The sequence below is a fragment of the Prosopis cineraria genome, unplaced genomic scaffold, assembly GCF_029017545.1.
Source record: "Prosopis cineraria cultivar Desert tree isolate PC_DT_omini unplaced genomic scaffold, ASM2901754v1 PC4, whole genome shotgun sequence".
NCBI lineage: Eukaryota > Viridiplantae > Streptophyta > Magnoliopsida > Fabales > Fabaceae > Prosopis > Prosopis cineraria.
Window position 1 is genome coordinate 3,571,114 of NW_026555335.1, and position 19,619 is coordinate 3,590,732.

Genomic DNA, 19,619 nt, shown 5'->3' on the forward strand with positions numbered 1-19,619 from the left:
TTGAATTCTTACTAACAGGTCTCCTAAAAGTTATTTACAAAAGAAAATATACAGGATAAATCATGAATTTTTCAGTTTGATTAAAAAATATTGAAGGATGACTTGTAAATTAAAATTGAAGGGAATTTTTTTTTTTTGCATAAATTCATATCTGTGTTTTTTATACAAGTTCTTCCTCAGGGATTTTATTAATAAGAACTCTATTTTAAGAGATCCACTAATAATTAATTTTCTTACCTGTCACTTCTCTATCATTTTTCCTTTACACACACACATATAGATAGGCTATTGAAGATTTCAAACTCGATGTATTCTTTCTTTCATATATCATCGAGATGAACTGTAAAATTATTATGTCTAGGTTGTCGAATATAAATTATTATTATAAATAGAGTCACGCTTTTCTTTTCTTTTCTTTTCTTTCTTTCTTTCTTTCTTTTTTTTTTTTTTTTTGTGAATAGCATCAAGTTGAAAAGGCATAAATAGCTAAACGGTGGAAGGTCTAAGCTGGACTTCACTGGGCGGTTCGTAGATCGTTGTCATTCACTCATTTGAGGTGGCTTCTGTTCTTCTCTCTTCTGTTGATTAATTATGCTCTTCATTTTTATTTTTATTTGGCATCTAAATTGGTGCCATCCTTGCGCAATCTTTGAAAGGAAGTCCCTTTTTGGTTTTTATTAGTTACTGAAATGCTCGGTTTCCAAGTTGAAAATGAGACCGTCGCCATCAACATCATTGGAATAACTTTTTTTTTTTTTTATTCTGTGTTCAAGTGCATTCTATTTGGAAACGAACATTCCTGGCACGAAGAAGAAGATTTTTCATTCTGTAGTCATTGCTGTTTGATTCTCTAGATAGGTGGCGTCGTGCAGACAGGAACTCTGGAGGTCGAGCATTTTTTTTTTTTTTATTTTGTTAGCTGAACTAGGTTGAACTTTTTTTAGAAGAGGTTTGACTTTTCATGCCTTATTAATTTCAGCATTTGCGAAGACAGCAGAAACTTTAGAATTTACATATCTGCAAGCAGGAAAATTCAAATTCCATTTGGTAGTTTATAGAACAAGAAACTTTGTGGATAAAAGAACTGCATTAGTACTAATATTTTTTTTCTTTGGTTGCAGACTTTGCATTAAGCTATCAACATGGCGGTGGAAAGGTCTGGAATTGCCGAAGATGTTACTGAAGTGAGTTTGTGTACCTTGTGAATTGTGATGATCTCTGAATTCTCTTTCAAGGGCTTTTCCCCTTTTTTATTGTGTTTCGTCCTTTTTCTGTTTTAGTTGGTTGGCAAAACCCCATTAGTATATCTTAATAAAGTGGTGGATGGCTGTGCGGGCCGGGTTGCTGCCAAACTAGAATTGATGGAGCCATGCTCTAGTGTTAAAGACAGGTAGAGGTTTCAGTTTTTTAATCCGATATAATATTGCAGTTTCATGTTTCTTCTAGCGTTATTGTTTAATTTTTATGAATGGGCATAGGTTCATGTGATTGATAAAATGCTTGGTTCTATTGTATCTATATCACTTTACAGGATCGGCTATAGCATGATTGTTGATGCAGAGGAAAAAGGTCTTATCACACCCGGAAAGGTTGGTATACCTTGGTAAAGAACCCTTCCAACGGCTGGGCTTCAAAAAGCCAAGTTTGAATTAAAATGGTAGAAGTGTGTGCCTTGTAATAGTATCAGTTGAGAACAAAATGCTGTCACTTCGTGTATCTCTTGAGTTGACAACTATTCCTTGTGTGTGTGTGTGTGTTTTTTTTTTTTTTTTGCTGAAGAGTGTCCTCATTGAACCAACAAGTGGTAATACTGGCATTGGATTAGCCTTCATGGCAGCAGCAAAAGGTTACAGGCTTATTATTGTAATGCCTGCTTCAATGACTCTTGAAAGAAGAATCGTTCTGAAAGGTTTAGGGGCTGAGTTGGTACTGACAGACCCTGCAAAGGGAATAAAAGGTGCATTTCAGAAAACTGAAGAAATATTGGCGAAGACACCTAATGCCTACATACTTCAACAGTTTGAAAATCCTGCCAATCCCAAGGTATCTAGACATTTGTTCCGTAATGGTTGTGATGGATGCTTGACAAACTCTGTTTAAAATATTTTACATAATTTCAGATACATTATGAAACCACTGGCCCAGAGATTTGGAAAGGCACTGGGGGGAAAATTGATGCACTTGTAGCAGGGATAGGTACTGGTGGTACAATAACAGGTGCTGGGAAATTTCTTAAAGAACAAAATCCCAATATTAAGGTTAGTTTATTTGTTTGATATGCTTAGCACGATGTCTGCACTTCCATTCCGTTGAAAATGGAGGATAAATTGCACTGCTTCAACTATGTCATGCATTTGTGTTGTCATCGTTTTCCTTCCTTCTTTATGTAGGTGTATGGTGTTGAACCTGTTGAAAGTCCCGTGCTTTCTGGTGGACAGCCTGGTGAGTTATAACATTGGTTATGCTCCATTGTTCCTTTGTTGGTATTTGATACAAGCCATAATAATTTTTCCTTGCATGCTGCTTTTGAATTTGATTGAATAACATCTAGGTATTTGTATGCCATGGGATTAGAGTACATTATTCTGGTAAAAGTGATCTCCCTGGAACTACTTTTTAACCGAACCTCATCCCTGTTCCTTACCTTCACGAAGGAGTGGGTTTCCTTTTGTCCTACTTAGCTATATTATTTAGTTTATCAGTCCGTTTTCCTGATATATAAACAATGAATGTACTTATTCTCTTGAATTTTTAGCACCAATTCATGGTCACTTGACCACAATGCCATGTGAATGCCCAGGTACTCACAAAATTCAAGGGATTGGTGCTGGTTTTATACCTGCGGTGCTGGATGTCAGTCTTCTCGATGAAGTTGTTCAAGTAAGTTTTTTCAACTTTTGAACTATGCTTATGTTCCTCAAGAGTTCATGTAATTAATCAAACTCAATATACCTTCAATTCATAAAAGTGGATTTGATATGGGTGGCCTTTTATTTTTTTCATTTTGGAAATATTGAGGCAATATCGACTTAAGCAAAGCTGATTGTTGTATTAATCAAGCTTTTCCCATTGGAGCACCCATTAAGTCAATGTCTAATGGTTTATTCTTCCTAAATATGCATTATGAATATTTCCTTCTCTCTTTAGTCCCAAGTTGGATGGATCTGGAGTCAGACCTGTCATCAAAGTTGCAAATGTAATTATGGACAAATTATGATGGGATATACAATAATATTGTAATATTAACACTCCCTCCATTTCTAATATAGGGATCGCATTGATGACCGTGCTCATCATCCTTATGGGGTGATCTGAGCCTTTCGTTTTTTCTCAAATGATCTATATCGTTGATTTAAAATTATTGTTTTAAATATTTTTATATTATATTTATCAAAATAAAAATTATAATAATAAATATGAATTGTTTAGAGTATATCTAGATAATCAATAAATTAAAATGATAAAATTTTTAATATTAAATTGAACTTTTCAAATTATATTTATACTGTCTAGAGTATATCTGGATAATTAATTTGTAAAAATTATTAAAAAATAATATTAAATTTTGTCATTCAAATTAAATCTATGCTGGTCAGATTGGTGTAAAAATTTTTTATTAAAGATTTCTATTTTTTTACATATTTTTATTTTAATAAATATAAAATAAAAGTAAAAAGCTTAAATTTAGATTATTCAAATCTTATTAGGGGTGATGAGTATTGTAATATTTACCCTATAATAACGTAGAAAACAGTCCATATTTAATATTATAATTTTTTATATTTTATTTTTATAAATATAATGTTACAATATTTAAAAAATAATTTTAAATCAACAGTGGAGATCATTTGAAGAGAAATGAAGGGCTTAGATCACCCTATAGGAGTGATGAGCCGGCGGTGCTCTTCAAAACTAATGAGCACTGAATGCATTTCCCTATATGTAAGAAAAAAAAACTATATCATACAGTTTAAGAAAATTAGTTGACTATAATAATTATGTCTGAAAATAAAAAAGTGAACTAAAATGTCCTATGTTAATTGATATAATCATATATTAATTGTTTTTTATTAATATAAATTATGAAAGGTAATTCAAAAAATGTGTAATAAATGCTTATTTGAGTTGGTGATTTTGCTTATAAAAAAATACAAGTCAAAAGTGGCAGTTTCTGGAAGGAGTATATGACAATTCTTCTAACCTGTTATAATTGAATTTCATATTTGATTCAATTCAAAATTAGGGGAATAAAAATTGAGACGACAAGATAAATTTATTTTTAGTTTGGAACCAAAAGATGCTAAAATTCCAATTAAGGACCTAAAGTCATTAAGTAGTTTGATACTTCATGATTTGATATTGATATTCCAAAATTTGACACTAAGGACTTTAGTTAAAATTTGACAATAATATTTCCAGTAAAGTACTGACAGTTATTAGTAATGTGACACTAATATTTTAAAATTCAGTATTGATATTATGAAATTTAACACTGATATTTTAAAATTTGAGAGTGATACATTTTGTAATGCCATTGTTAAATTTTTTAATATCAGTGTCAAATTTCATAATCTTGATGTCAAATTTTGGTAATATTAATGTCAAATTATTTAAAGACATTTGGTCCTTTACTAAAATTTCCAAATCTTTTGGTCTTGAATTGAAATTAAATTTATTTGGTCTCAAATTGCCATTGTCCCTTCTAAATTCAGTCTTATTAGTGGTTATTGGTTTAGTTTAAAAGAAAAAAGAAGACCGAGGTTGATGTAATATTTGAAAGACCATCCTATTGCGGAATTTTGGGTTTGGATAGTGAGAACAGTATGTGATTTGCTAAACTTTACATGTCATCTGATTTTGCAGGTATCAAGCGATGAAGCTATTGATACAGCAAAGCTTGTTGCACTGAAAGAAGGCCTATTTGTGAGTTCTGAACCTCTAGAACCTGCCAGCAGTGACATGTACCTCTTTCCTTATTCAATTTGTTTTCGTTGAACCTTGTTGGTTATTGTTGTAGGTGGGAATATCATCTGGAGCTGCAGCAGCTGCTGCAATTAAGATCGCAAAAAGACCAGAAAATGCTGGAAAGCTTATTGTAGTAAGTTGACTGAAAATTCTGATGGGGAGATTTATAAATTACAGAGGTTCTCATATATATTCATGGATGAACTATGTTGACTCCCACAGCTGCTCTAATATTACTACGATCATGATGGAGATTTGATAGTATAGGATACTAAATCCTACATTAAATAGTATAAGATGCTTAAGAGGGTATTTTAGTGGGTTAGTTCTCTTACTTCAATAGTTAGCTTTTAGGGTAAGATTTTCCATCCCACTTAGTACCCATTAATTAGTATCAAATCCTCATTGTTAGTAATTTCGGAGAGGGCTACCCATTGAAAGTTTTGACCGATAGGAGACCAAGTTAAGTGCCGTGGAGTGCAAATGTCCTATCGGGACATCAACTTTCCATTGAGAGCCAATTGATGGAGACTTAGTAATATAGGATATCAAATCTCACATTGAATAGTATGGGATGCTTAATGAGGTATTTAAGCAGGTTGGTTATCTCATTTCAACAACTAGCTTTTAAGGTAGGATTTCCCATTCCACTAAGGTATCCATCAAATCGTAACTAGATGTAGGGCTCATGGCCCATATTTGGGGGAAGGCTTGCTATTCATAGCTTATAAAGAGCATGACTTTATTGATTTGTTTTACTTTGCATGATACTGCACTCTAGATTTTGTTGATTTTATAGTATGCTCGGTAAGTTTATATATATATATATATATATATTGAGTGAGAGAGATTACAGCGTTTATTTTACAGATAAAAAGAAAGTTAAACCTTTTCGGCACTTATGGTGTGGTTTAATATGGATGCAGGTGATTTTTCCAAGCTGCGGTGAGAGATACCTGTCGTCGGTGTTGTTTGAATCGATCAGAGAGGAAGCTGAAAGCATGACTTATGAGCCATAAAACCTCCTGATTTGAAGGCTTTGAAGCTCCTCAAGTTCCGATGTTGGTGCAAAGCTAGTGGGATAGTGTCTTTTCTAATATGGTTGTGATTCTGAAATTCTGAAATAAAAATTCGTAGAAACACTGTAGCCCATCGCCCCAAAACTTTTAGGGTCACAATTTGATTGTCCCAGACAGTTTGAGCCTGTTTGAATGATGTTGGTTGTATAAATTTATAATTTCATTTGGTTCTAAAAGCCACAAAAGAAATGTGGCAAAAAAAAAAAAATAAAGAGAGAAAGAAATTGGTGTAATTCTTGAATTATTTACGCATCATGAAATCAAGATGAAACTTTTTTTCTGGCATCCAAAATTGCCTAAAGTCCAAAAGAGAGAATCAATGGTCAAAATGAAATGGAAGGAAAAAAGAGATTTCATAGTTTTCATTCAATTTTAGTCAAGTTCCTTAATTTTATTACAAATTTTATTTTTTTCTTTTTTTGGAAATTTTATTTTTCTCTTTTAATTTTATTTGAATTTTTGGAATTTTTATAAATTTATCCGTTTCTTTTAATTTTATTTTATTTTGATGTAAAAAATAATTTGGAAAATAGTCAAATATTTTTTCTGACTAATACTTGCAATAAAAAAAAATATCAATTACATTAGAGTGAATCGGATAAAAATAAAGTCCAAGTTAAAATTTAGTAGATTGAAATAGAGTTAAAAGAAAATATAAATTTAAAATTAAATAGAAATAAAAAAAATATAATACACACATATCTATTAATATTAAGAGATCAATTAAAAAATGTGTTTTGACAACCCAAAAACACTACAATCCCCTTTTTTTCACCTCTGGTTCCTCGAGGTAGAATATAAATACCATTGCAAATATTTTGACCATATTTGCTTAATAAAAGAACACGGTACAGAGTGCAATCAAACAGTTGATTAAGCACATCATGTAAATACGGGTAAAAAATGTGATGACCATGCACATGATGCAGTTTGTTTTCCTCCCTGTAGACAGAAACACGCCTTCTTCATTTGTCAAAATCCCCACAATCAATTATTACCGTTCCCCAAAGAAGTTCAAGTCTCTCCTTTGCCTCATTTGAAACTCAGGGATGGCTGAACTTAATACAGTTTTTGTATAATTGAACAGCCAAGATTTGGTGCACTAATCCAAAGCAAGAGTAGGACCATCGACCAAGGTCTCTGCCCAGAAAATGAATAGGCCGAGCAGTACCAATCCCAGAGAGACCTTGGTGGTGCAATCCTGTGAATGTGGCATTGAGAACAAGAAGACAAAGTCCAACTGAACATATCCACTGAACCAAGGATTATACTAAAAACAGCTCGGAGGTAATCATGAAATCCAGGATGTTGAGCTTCCGATTGTACGAACCACCAATGATTTAGTCAATCTTTGCTACTTAACTTTGTACACAGTATTGGAATATTAGTTGTTAATCATGATTAGTTGTTAGTCAAAGTCTATATAAAGGGATAAGGGTTAGACATTAGGAAAGAGGGTTTAAGCCTACCTAAAAGAGGGAGCTTATCAAAGGTCCTCACCCATGTTAGTTCCCAAAATGAGATTTGTTCATTACCCAAGTGGGTTGATTGGTTTTTAATCCTTCAAGTGAAGGAATGTCTTGTATCCAGTATTCTTGATTAATGGAAGGTTTTCATCAATATTCTTCCCTCCTTTGATTTCTCAACATAGTATTAGAGCCAAGTTTCGATCCTAAGGGTTGTGGGTTATGAGCCCTCCACACTTGAGTCCTCGTTTGATTTTTCAATTCTGAGATTCTAAGTGAGTCAAGCCGACAGATTGTATTGGGGTTACTCTGGATTCTCGGAGAGGGGTACAGGCTGGGAAAGGCTGGTGAGGTTCTTCAAGAACCATGAGTTCAGATTGCACAGCTTTGAAGAAGTTAATATTTTGACCCAACAGTGGCATCAAGAAGTTCAGAGTCTGCTGCTCCAACCTGCATTAACAACTGCACAATGAAGATTTAGGACCCAATGGCCAGTTATTTGCAGAACCGTGTGTCGTGAGTGTAGCAGTTGACAAGTGGTGCTTTCATGGCTACCAGCTTTATTTTCTCTGCTAGTTCTCGGTTTCTACGGTTCATGTTCTCTATCTCCACTTCTTTTCCCCTTAGTATCTTGCTTGCACCTTTGTCAATGGCAGTAAGAAGGGATGCAATGTGCTTTTGTTTCATGTCTCTCAATCCTTTTGACAATGGCTCCTTCTGAAGTTTAATATACTATATACTGGTCCAATTCTTGCTTCTGCCTATCAAGCTCAGTTCTAATATTGTCAGCAAGGGATAATATGATTGAAGGCTTTCAGGGGCAGTAAGTGAAGGAAATGACTATTAAATTTTTTTTTTTTTTAAAAAAGATTGAGGTTGGTAGGACATGCAGAGACCAGAGAAGAGTCTTGATGTTGTTGAGGGGATGCAATTTGACCGAGGAAATGGTAAATGGAGATAAGGGTCCTTATTTTATTCAAGTTCCAAAAATATGGCACTTCATGTTGACGCTGACCAGAAAGTTGGTCCAGAAGCGCATCGGCTTGTATTCCTTGGTTCAAATGATTTCGGCAACTAAATCAAGTTGCTTTGGGGTAAAATTCATCTTCCAAGATAGTCTAAATTTTGGAGCTGGTCCAGAGGTCATTGAAGAGAGTGAAGTTGTCCAAGAGAAGAAAGTACTCAAAATTATTGTGGAGAAGGGGATGCAGAATGAACAGAAGAATACATTCCTAGTGAAGCTGACGAAGCTCTGGAAACAATTACAAGAAATATTGATTTTATCCTACAAATGTAGGATGGTTTGTAAATAGTTTGTATTGGTCTAGTTGATCATTAAGTTATATGATCAATATTCCACTTATGTTGTTCTCCCTCATTCTTGTTGTTGGCAAGTCGAGCACCTAGAATTAAAGAGGTGTAAACTTGAGAGGGGCATTGAAACATTAATTGTTAATCATGATTAATCGTTAGCCTTAGCCTATACAAAAAGATAAAGATTAAGCATTAGGAAAGAGGGTTTTACCTAAACGAAGGAGGTTAACAAAAATCCTCACCTCATGTCAGTCTCCAAAATAAGGTTTATTCATCATCCAAGTGGGTTGATTGGTTTTGTAATCCTCTGAGTGAAGGAATGTCTTGCATTCATTGTTCTTGATTAATGGAAGGTTTTCATCAATATTCTTTTCTCCTATGATTTCTCAACACACAAGACTTGAAATACGCGGTACTTAAAACCGCTTTGACGGTTGACACAAGTGAGAGCTACGAATAGACGAGGAACCAAAATAGTACCATCAAAAGAAATCGCAGAAACTTGATGTTGAACAATTCAGATTGCGGAAGTCGAAATCTTCAAACAAGTACAGTCGTTTGCATACGACCGGGGGGGGGGGGGGGGAAGCAATTACTATCAGGATCTCTACTTTCTGCTTGAACATTTGAAGGGATATAATCACATTCAATCAAAATATTCGAAGACAAACTATTCTACTCTTGTTTGATGGGACAGCCGGCGCTCCAAATCTCTCCACAAACGATTCACATGACTTATCACCTCTCGGCTCACTAAACCGCTGAAGGTTCACAAATACAATTAACGATATCAACTTCAGCCCAGTGGGATAGCTACCGAGATTTCCAGCCGACAGGTGATCTTTCTCCTCCTACTCCTTCACTCCTTTTTGTGATTTTTGAATGAACTGAACCTCTTCATAATTGGATGATCAACCAACCATCTCTCGTTCAGCTGAAGAAATCCTGGACTCCTCTGCCAGCAAACACACGATCAGAAAGCTCGGCCAAAATGGCATTCACCGTCAGCAAAACGACACTCGACCCCAGGATGACGCCGAGCACAACACCGGTGGTTCCTAAGACCTTCCCAAACGCCGGCCACTCTATCTCCCTTATCTCTTCGGCCACTCCACTCCATAGGTTTTCCCCTTCCTTCTCCTTCCTCTCCTGGATTGCCTTCTTCAGTTCCGACGCCAATTCCGACAGCTCAACGTTCTTATCGACGGGGCCGGGCTGAGACGTTGGTGGTTTTTTCTCCTCTGATTCCGGCAGGGTTTGATTGGCACTCACAGGTTCAGGGTCGGAACTCTCTTGACTTTCCTCAACGACGCGGAACACCGACATCATCCGCCGCCGCTCTGGGAAGACAGCGATCCCGATGGGCCGACATCGATGAAGAAGGAACAAAGGGTTCGGAAGCAGAGTATCGGTGCTCGAAAATATGTGTCTGGTGGGTGTTTGGAAAGAGGATACGGTGGGCAATTGTCGGAAAGTATGGAGCGCCATTGCCATCATCAACCTCCGCCCCGATTTTGGATAACAGAAAAAGTTATGGAGGTAAGCGATTTCAGATATTTCCCAGAATTTTACTCCCCAAAGTCCGAGTTTTCCAAAGCTCAATTTAAAAGAGGGGAGAAGTACAATAAAATGCCCCCAACATATACAGATAATAAATAAACATTGCATGTGCTAATTACCACCTTAAAAATATAACACAATTTTTAAAAGTTAAATGTTCGACAACTTAAGTTAGTTTTTTAAAATATATTCTATTAAAATGTAATTATTATTTTTTAAAAAAATTATTAAATAAATTATTTTATATTTATTTTAAAATAAAATATTTTATTAAATAAATATAAATGTAAAAATTAATTTAAAATAAATAATTATTTTATTAAGAATGAATTAAAAATATTTTATATTTTTTAAAAGAGTATTTTATAGTTTCTAACGACTTGTTTCATTATCCGTCAATGAGAATTTAAAGTAAAATGACATATTTACCCTTCCCTCGACCCTTGTTTGCCCTGTATCCGCGCATCTCGGCACCAAGCTCTTCTTATCAGGACTGAAGAATGTCGCAGGGTCTTGCAATTGACCGAAACTATCAAGTCGAATGATGAAAGCAACAGGAAAATGAACAAATTCATGAGCATGGCTGAAGAGAAGATTCTAAAAGCTAAAGAAGATACCGAGCTGGTAATATCTGATTTTGATTTCGCCCAAAGCTTGATGATGAAGAAGGTCGTGATTTCAACTAAAACCCGATAGTGTGGAGCAATATCTCAAGAAAAAAACTACTGAATTTGAAGATAACACGGAAATTGAGTGGTACCCAGAAAATTTGTCAACGATTTTGAACAAGATGAATATCACCCAAAAAGCGAAACCCAGAAAGTTCTGTTATTTCACTCTCTGTGTCATTGTGTTAGTGTGCACGGGTGCATGGAATGAAGAAGAAGTGGGAATAGCCAGTGAAAAAGATAACATGCTGTTGAAGAGTAAAGAAAGTAAGGGATGATGATTAGTGAGAGAGAAGTGACTAAAATCACATGAACTCAAGGAAACAGAGGAGGTTCGCTGGTGAGTGTATTGGTGTGTTCAATGCATGTAAAAAAAAGAAAAATGTAATTAAAGAAGAAAGGAGGAGGAGGAATGCCATTGGGGTTTTGCATTTGACCGAAACCATCAAGTTGGATGATGAAAGCAACAAGAAATCCTCGGAGTCCATGAACAAATTTCCTTCAGGAAGAAGAGGTGGAGAGATGGAGACACGGGAGGAAGGATTGAGGGGATGGCAAATATGTCATTTTTTAGAAAAATAAAATGACAGATAAGTCTTTAAAAATTAAAAAATAATTATCACATCATTTTATAATATCAATTTGTCATTTGAATTTTTTTGAGAGTATTTTATTGTTATTCTCCTGTTTAAAAGCGAAATGAAATTGGTTTATCCAAGGGGGCGGGGGGCATTGAGGGCTCACGTTAGAAAATAGGGGAAATCAGAAATTGAGCATGAAAGTTTGCTCGAGTGTAATGTCGCAGAGGAAATTAGTTTACTGATTCTTTTTTCAGAGAGAGAATTGGTTTACTGTCCAGCTTGGAATCCGCTGGATATTCATGTTTACATTAAAAGCCTAGCCTAGCTGACTATGGTTTCGTTCAGGTCCATATAGGTGCATGGGATCGAATCTTTTGCGTTCAGGCCATAACTGGTCTGTGGGCTCCTATACATGAGGCCCTTCTGAAAGGATTTGTCCATGTTGAGAGTGGTTTTCTACTCTTTCCAACTTGGACTTGGGGTTCCCATCAACAAAGATTGAATACAATGAAACGAGTTAAATTTTTATAATATGATGAATTAAGGTTTAAATTTTTAATAATAAATGTGCTGACATTTAAGTTTTTGACCATATCGCAAACATAATTATCATTTGCTATGGTTTTTCTACAAGCAATCACCCATTATAATTTAGTAACTTTTTTTAAGAGTTTTTAAACTTCTGTAAATAATTCCCCCATGCCTAGTTAATCCACCAGTATTTTTTCCCACATAACTTATTTAACATAATACGAAGTGGAGTTTGGGATGAAGGTGGGAATTGAAGAAGCTTAATAAATAAAGATATTATTAAGGTTTTAAAAATCGGACTGGTTATTGAACTGGATTAGGCACTGGTTTACGGTTTATTGGTTCAACCGTGGTCGAACTAGTTGATATTAAATTAATATATTTTTAATTTATATATCATAATTAAATAAAAAATACATTTAAATATATCTTTTTTAAAAAAATATATCATAAATGCTTTGTAATATAATTTACTATTGATGAATACATGATTAATATTAATTATAAATAAAGCTTTTTGTTTAAAAATTAAGAAAGATATTGATAAAATGATACATATTAGATATTTTTTGAAAATATGTTTAAGCTAAATTAAAAGAATCAAATTTAAACAAAAAAATATACATAAATAATAGAAAGTGTAAAAATTAAAAAAATGTGTAATTGCACAATATTTATCTGAGCTCCACATCTTCTACGTGAAAAGGGGGAAGAGGCGTGCTTGATTATAAAAAGGAGTGGAGTGCGCACGCTGACAGACAAGGGGCTGAGTGTATTTTCGCAAAAATTACAGCTCATGCACCAAAGCTTTTAATATTTTAGTTTGAAAATTTTGATTAGTTTTTTTTTTATGTGGTACGGTTTTTCAAAGGAATTGGTCTTATTTTTAACCAATTTTACTGGTCTTTGATCGATTTTATAATAATTAATTTGAAAGGGTCAATTGAAGCGAACTAATAGCCAATTCTCGGTTCAATCAGCTCAGTTAAACTGATCAGTTCAGTTCGATTTAGTTTTTAAAACTTTGAATATTACGGTAAAGAAAAAATTAATGCGTGAAGCAAAAGAAAAATATACAAGTCATTATGTTTAAGGCCAAATTAAAACTGTCAAATCCTTTTATTGACTGGAGGAGTATTCCAACAAAGGCACAAACTGCTCAACCAATTACCACCATCTTTCACTTTTGAATTAAAAAATAAAAAACCTCTCCCATCACGTCAACTATTGGAACAGTGAGACACTGTAGACAATTTTCCTTACCGTCATTCTTATCCTCCTCAGCTAACCAACTGCGTTCAGGCCCCAAGCCCCCGCAAAAAAAAAAAAAACAAAAAAACAAAACAAAACAAAACAAACTAACAGTTAGCCAACTAGACACGACAGTTATTTATTTTATTGAATGAATTGAAACCTAACGTCTCATATATTCGATCGCAATTGTTTGTTGCGTTTGGTTTGGAGCATATGGACCTCCAGATTTTAAATTTTTTAAATTTTTATTTTTTATTTATTATAAAAAATATAAATTTTAATAAATATATTTTAACATCAATCTAAATAATATAAATTATGAATAATTTAATTTAATATTGAATTTTATAAATTAATTATTCAAATGTATTATAAATTATTAAATTTAATAATAAAATTTTTATAAATTTTTACTTTAATAAATATAATATTAAAAATTAAAAAAAAAGATGATTTTTCAACTGACACTTTAAAAAAATTTAAAAAAATTATAACTCAAAAATTTTAAATTTAAATAGTTTAAAGTACATTTAAATAATAAATTTATATAAATTATTAAAAATTAATAGTAAATTAAATCATCTAAATTAAATTTATATTGTTTTAAATTAATAATAAAATAAATTTATTAAATTTTTATAATAAAAATAAAATAAAAAATAAAAATAAAATCTTAAACTCAGCAGCACCTGCCAGATTTTTGACTGTTGATCATGTGATGAACGCATCAAAAGTGTACTACTGTTTATTTCTCTCATGCGCATCATGCCTGTGCATGGTTGTCACAACTTGATTAGACACAATCAGGGCAACTTGAGGATTTTATGGCTCTTCATCTTCCCGATGTGACAATCAAACTGCACTACCACCTGTCTAATTTAAATATATATTTGATGTTATTTATAAATTATTTTTAATATATTTTATTAAAATTAAAAAAATAAATTTCATTAATTTTATCTTAAAATTTAATAAATTTTTATCTTTATTTTTAATCAATATTCTTAAATCTCATGGCATTTTTATTTAAAATATTTAATAAGTACATTAAAAATTGATAATTCTTTATATATAAGAATAAATTTTTTTCTCACCATCTCTCCTTTATAAAAAGATAAGAGGAGTATAACCTAAAACCAAGTAGAGGTATGGGCAGCTTGCATGTTGGTCTCATCCCATTGAATGATCAATTAATGTATCCACATAATATTCTATATAGATTCATTTGAATTTCTTCGACTCTCTCCGCAAAGTTACACGTCTAGGTATCTTCATGGAGGAGGTTAAGATTTACCTGTCCTTGTGCCTCTGTTTTTAATTACCATTTTGTGGTATATTTGATATCTGGCACCAACGTTGTCCATTGCTAGTTGCTACATGCATCTTAAAAGTTCCAACCTATAAACAGTAGTACACTTTTGATGTGTAACCTATGGCACTTCTTGTTATTTAAAATTTTATGGCACTCCTTGCTGGCCAATTAAACCAATATTTGTTATTTAAAATTTTAATTAATGACAACTGGACAAACTATATATAATGTGCCCGATGCATAAATGACATGATTTATAACGATAATATACATGATTTTTTATATTAAAAATAAATAAAATTAATTTATTTGACAATAAAAAATATAAAACAAATATAATTCTTAAAATTTTATTAAATGATTATTTAAAGAAGAGATTAAAGAACTTTAAAAAAAACAAACGAACAAAAAGTTCAGCAAAAGTAAATGAGTTGGTGAGCAGGTTTGAAAACTTTGAACTTTGAAGTGATGGATCGAGCTATAGAACAAACGTGCTGGCAACATTAACGAGGGTAACTTGGCCACAACGAGAAAACAGAGGTAACAAAATTAACAATGAAGAGATAACTAAAGGTAGTAAAAATTGACTGTTAAGCTCCTGTCAAGTGTCAACCAATGAATCTGGTGAAAGGTGAACCTAACATTGACAATAAACTCTGCGAGAGCACTGATGCCTGATGGCTAAACTTTCGAGGCCAAAATAACCAACCCCGACATTTAACTTACCTTTGATTCTTTTGGATTCACAGAACAACTTGAAATCGTACGCTAAATGTGCTGTGTCCATGCGAGTCGATCTTGAAAACATTCATTAGTACCAAAAACACTATTTTTACAACTTTACCCCACCATCTTTTCCACTAATTAATGCAGAACACAACCTCAATCCAGAAACACGCGATGAAAAGTTTCCTTGATCATATATTATAGATACATGTGCACAATTCCCCTGGTCAATGTATAAATAAGTATGTTAATTTCTACTATACTACAGCATCATGACAAGGAAAAAAATATTCGTCACAAGGTGACAACCAGGAAAAGCATATACTGTTGAGAAAACGAAGCATGCAATGCAACGCTTGTTGTCGTTTTGGATGCTGACAAGAACACAGTGCCTATAGCAACAAGTCTACATATAAGAAATTGCTGTTCAAATTGACGGGTAAATCACTCATTCCCGAGATCTATCACATTTCACAAGCCATTATCATTACTATTAGGTATAAAAAATTAACAAGTTGCCGATTTTGCTTTTGGCCCTCTCGTGTATGTATATAGTATACTACGACGACGCTATATAGGTGAAATACTCAGTGAATTCATATTGCTCGACTCTTTGATAAGTTGATTAATCATAATCATTTTAAGAGCACGAACTGATCAAAGAAGTTTGCTTAATTTTTTTCATTATATGTATTATACTATATTATATATAAAGAATATAAGAACTAGGCCGTGTCAGATATGTCTTGCTGCGACAAATTTATAAGAAAATCTCATGGGCTCTCTCATATATGCCAAACCAAATGAATCTTCCGCTTAACTACTCTTCATCGTCGACCTGCAGATCAAGAATTGAATTGTTGTATGAATGAATATATACATTTAGACAGAAAATATTAAACACGCATGACTGGCGTACAATTTGAAAAAACGTGTTTAAAGGGGCAGACATTAAATAAACCGTGTGTGTGTTGGATATGTAGAAAGTCGCCTTCATAATTGGATCTGCTATCCTTTTCTGGGTCCTCCAATTTTGCATCATTTTCAATTGTTTGGGGGGACAAGGTGTCAAATCCTGCACAACCCTTTTATTTGAGTTTCTGTGTTTTATTTTCTGAAATGCATCATGATCACGACTTTTTATTGATACATTGTCGGAATGCATCGTTTCCTCTTGATTAGGTCAGGATCTCTAAGTCCAAGTCTTTTTCAATAAGATATATATCATTTTAGGTTGATGTAAAACTCATATCAAATAATTAAGCTGTAACACGTGATCAGCCGTATGAGATCCAAACGAAAAGGGGAAAAGCGTTGAAGAAAAGAGTAAGAGACAAATTTGATAATATTTAATCACAAATTAATTATAAAGCCACCTAGAGCAGAATTCTCTTTGAAATGTATGTGTAACTAGAAATGCGAAAGAGGATATTAGAACTCTATCTATCCTCTAATACTAAAGGGGCAGGTCTCATGCGCACTTAGATCCATCGATCTTTGAATCTACATATCTCAAGGTAATATTGATTTAGATAAGACCTCTCAACACTACTCTTGGGCTGACACAAGTCACTTTAGGATCGTCAACTCCTTAATACTTCAACATATAGATTTTTAAGCGTAGTGATATGAACTCACACTCATGAATCATGGTCAGATTCTTTTTGGTGCACAAGTTCCTAAAAAAATAAGTGTAGAGCATACTTGAATCTTAGTATAATAAAAGTAAAATATTATAAAATCAAGCTTTAAGGAGAAAAGAGAGATTTAGAAGAGAAACATGATAGAGAACACACTAATTTTATTGCTCAAATGAGTTTTGAACAAGTTCTACCTTTAAACAACTGATACTCCCTTTTATAGGTAACGAGAGGAGGATCAAGACCACATATTGATTATTACATGCGCATAGACTTTTCTAAAGTTAAAACATACATGACTAAAAGCAACTTTACTAAAACTGATCTAACTAAAATGAATAATTTTGTTAAAAAGTAAAAGTTATTTTTGACAAATGTGACTCAAAAGTAAAGTGACACTAATAAAAGTAGTTATGATTAAAGTAAAAGCATATTCTTCACGTGATTGAAGATAAGGCTCTAATCACCTTAGATGCTTATAGATACTCTCTTGATTAAAAGACAGATTGAGGTATCTTTTTTCTTCTTTCCTAAAATGCCATGTTGAAAGATTTTCTACTTTATCTTTATCCATATCCTCTTGCTCAAATGGTTTAAGGATAAGAAAGTCTTTTGCTTCTAGAAAATGTCGGCAATATTGAGACTCCATCTCATAAGGGCCTTGGGTGTTTTGAAGAGAAAGACTTAGAAGAGATCATATGTTCTGAGATGACTATGCTTCATAGGTTGAATATGATTCCATCTATGTCGAGAAGCCCTGTTAACAGTGATACTAGTAAGCCATTCTGGAAACTAGTATTGCACTGATGGAGATGAATCATCAGGAAGAACATGTTGGTATAAGATAAGACTAAGAGATGTACACCTAATGTTAAGATTTATGCCTGGAAAGTTATTCATGTCACATAAAAAATCTTTTAATTTAGATAAAATTAATTTTTCATGCGATGGCCAATTAATAGAAGTTTTTTACAAACAAGCTTGGTTAGCAACATAGAGATTTCAATTGCTATCTAGATGGTAAGGACGATGAACAACAAAGAAGGAATGAGCCTTATGTCTATTCAAGGATATCTTCTATAGTTTTCAATCACTTGAGAAAGTTCTTTATGCCATCTGGGTAATAGTGAAAACCACTCAAGAATGTTCTAGAGATTAGATCTTTCATTAGTAGAGTCACAAAGATAATGATAAATGAGTAAAGGTGGAAAGGCTAATATACATGCATAGGTTGAGAGAGACTAAAGATACCATATGGCTTCTTCTAGTATGGGTCCTCTAATGTAAGGTATAGCCAGGTATGGGGTTTAGACGTCAAAAAATTCAAGCTAAGGCTGAATTTAGATTTTTTTAAAAGAAGAAGGTGAAGCTAAAAGAACAAACTTCTTTTAGCTAACTGGTAGACTTCAGGGATAGTTTTAGGATTAAAACAAGGAGAAAAAACTAGATCTCTAAGCATGATGTTGAGGATGAAAAGAAGTTGATGATATGAGGGTGTTATAGGTTGGACTCCTTTTTATGGTTGGGTGAGATAATCTACAAGTGTTAATCAGACTAACCAAGAGTAACTTAGTAACATTAATGAAATTAATATGATATGTGGTCAGAGGAGGCTCATGTGTGCTTTCAATAGTAGTTTCAACTATAAAAGTGAATCCAAAGTGAGATTAGGTTACTTGGGTATCAAAAGAAGAGAAGAACAAAGAGAGAAGTCTCCATGCCACATGCACCATGTGTTGCGGCACATTTAGCCAGAAAACATGAAGCAACATCCTTTGTACCATATGCTGCAGTGCGTATGGCATATGTTGCCACACATGACCCAATTTTTATAGAAATAAGATGCGAACAGACATAAAAGCAGAGAGAGGAAATAAGAGTTTAAGTGAAAGAAAGAGGGAGGAAGCTTGGTGTAACATCTTAATTTTTAGGTAAAAAAAATTTATGAAATTTAAATTTTTTTAAAAATGATGATAATAATAGGAATTTATATTATTTGAGGTTATTTGAAAATAATAATATAGTTAGACATTTAATTATGAATTAAAAACTTAAGTTTAAAATTATATAAGAAATATTTTGTTAAAATATAATTTTAAGATTTAAAAAAATTTATTATTAATGTATGTGTGTGAGTTAAAAAGGAAAGAAAAGAAAAGAAAAGAAAGTAAAAAAAAAAGGGAGGGGGTTTAGTCCCACATCGGTTAGATGTGGGAATGAAAGGCACCTCCTCATATATAAAAAGAGGAGGTGTATTGTGGAGGAAGCATGAGGAATTTTTTATTACAATTTGTAAAAATTACAACTAAGGGCCCAAGATGCAATTTGTGAAAATTGCAAGTAATGGCCTAAAGGTTTGAATAATTAAATTTAAACCTATAGTTTTTTTAATATAATTTTGGGACTACAATCCTATTTTTATATTATTTTTCTCTCTTCCTCTCACGTTGCTCGGAGTTTTCTCGTAAGGGGGGATTATTTTCTTTTTCTTCAGGTATGTTCTAACTTTCCTGTTTAGATTAG

General features: G+C 33.1%; 2 protein-coding genes across 3 annotated transcripts; one reads left to right on the forward strand and one right to left on the reverse strand.

The window, feature by feature from the left end:
- Positions 1 to 386: 386 nt before the first annotated feature.
- On the forward strand, positions 387 to 6,256 carry LOC129309442 (cysteine synthase-like). 2 transcript variants are annotated; one of them, XM_054951023.1, is made up of 12 exons: positions 387 to 556; positions 774 to 887; positions 1,122 to 1,184; positions 1,281 to 1,390; positions 1,532 to 1,589; positions 1,780 to 2,043; positions 2,121 to 2,258; positions 2,391 to 2,442; positions 2,801 to 2,880; positions 4,864 to 4,923; positions 5,018 to 5,098; positions 5,892 to 6,256. In XM_054951023.1, the coding sequence occupies exons 3-12, from the start codon at positions 1,143 to 1,145 to the stop codon at positions 5,982 to 5,984; spliced, it is 978 nt and encodes a 325-aa protein (XP_054806998.1). In that variant the 5' UTR covers positions 387 to 556; positions 774 to 887; positions 1,122 to 1,142; the 3' UTR covers positions 5,985 to 6,256. The 2 variants fall into 2 exon arrangements, with proteins under 2 accessions (XP_054806998.1, XP_054806996.1); XM_054951021.1 differs by lacking the exon at positions 774 to 887 and having other exon boundaries at positions 388 to 556.
- Positions 6,257 to 9,298: 3,042 nt separating this feature from the next.
- Positions 9,299 to 10,432, reverse strand: LOC129309688 (preprotein translocase subunit SECE1). The gene has a single exon (XM_054951359.1). It carries the CDS (start codon positions 10,319 to 10,321, stop codon positions 9,755 to 9,757), a length of 567 nt encoding a protein of 188 aa, XP_054807334.1. The 5' UTR covers positions 10,322 to 10,432; the 3' UTR covers positions 9,299 to 9,754.
- Positions 10,433 to 19,619: the final 9,187 nt, after the last annotated feature.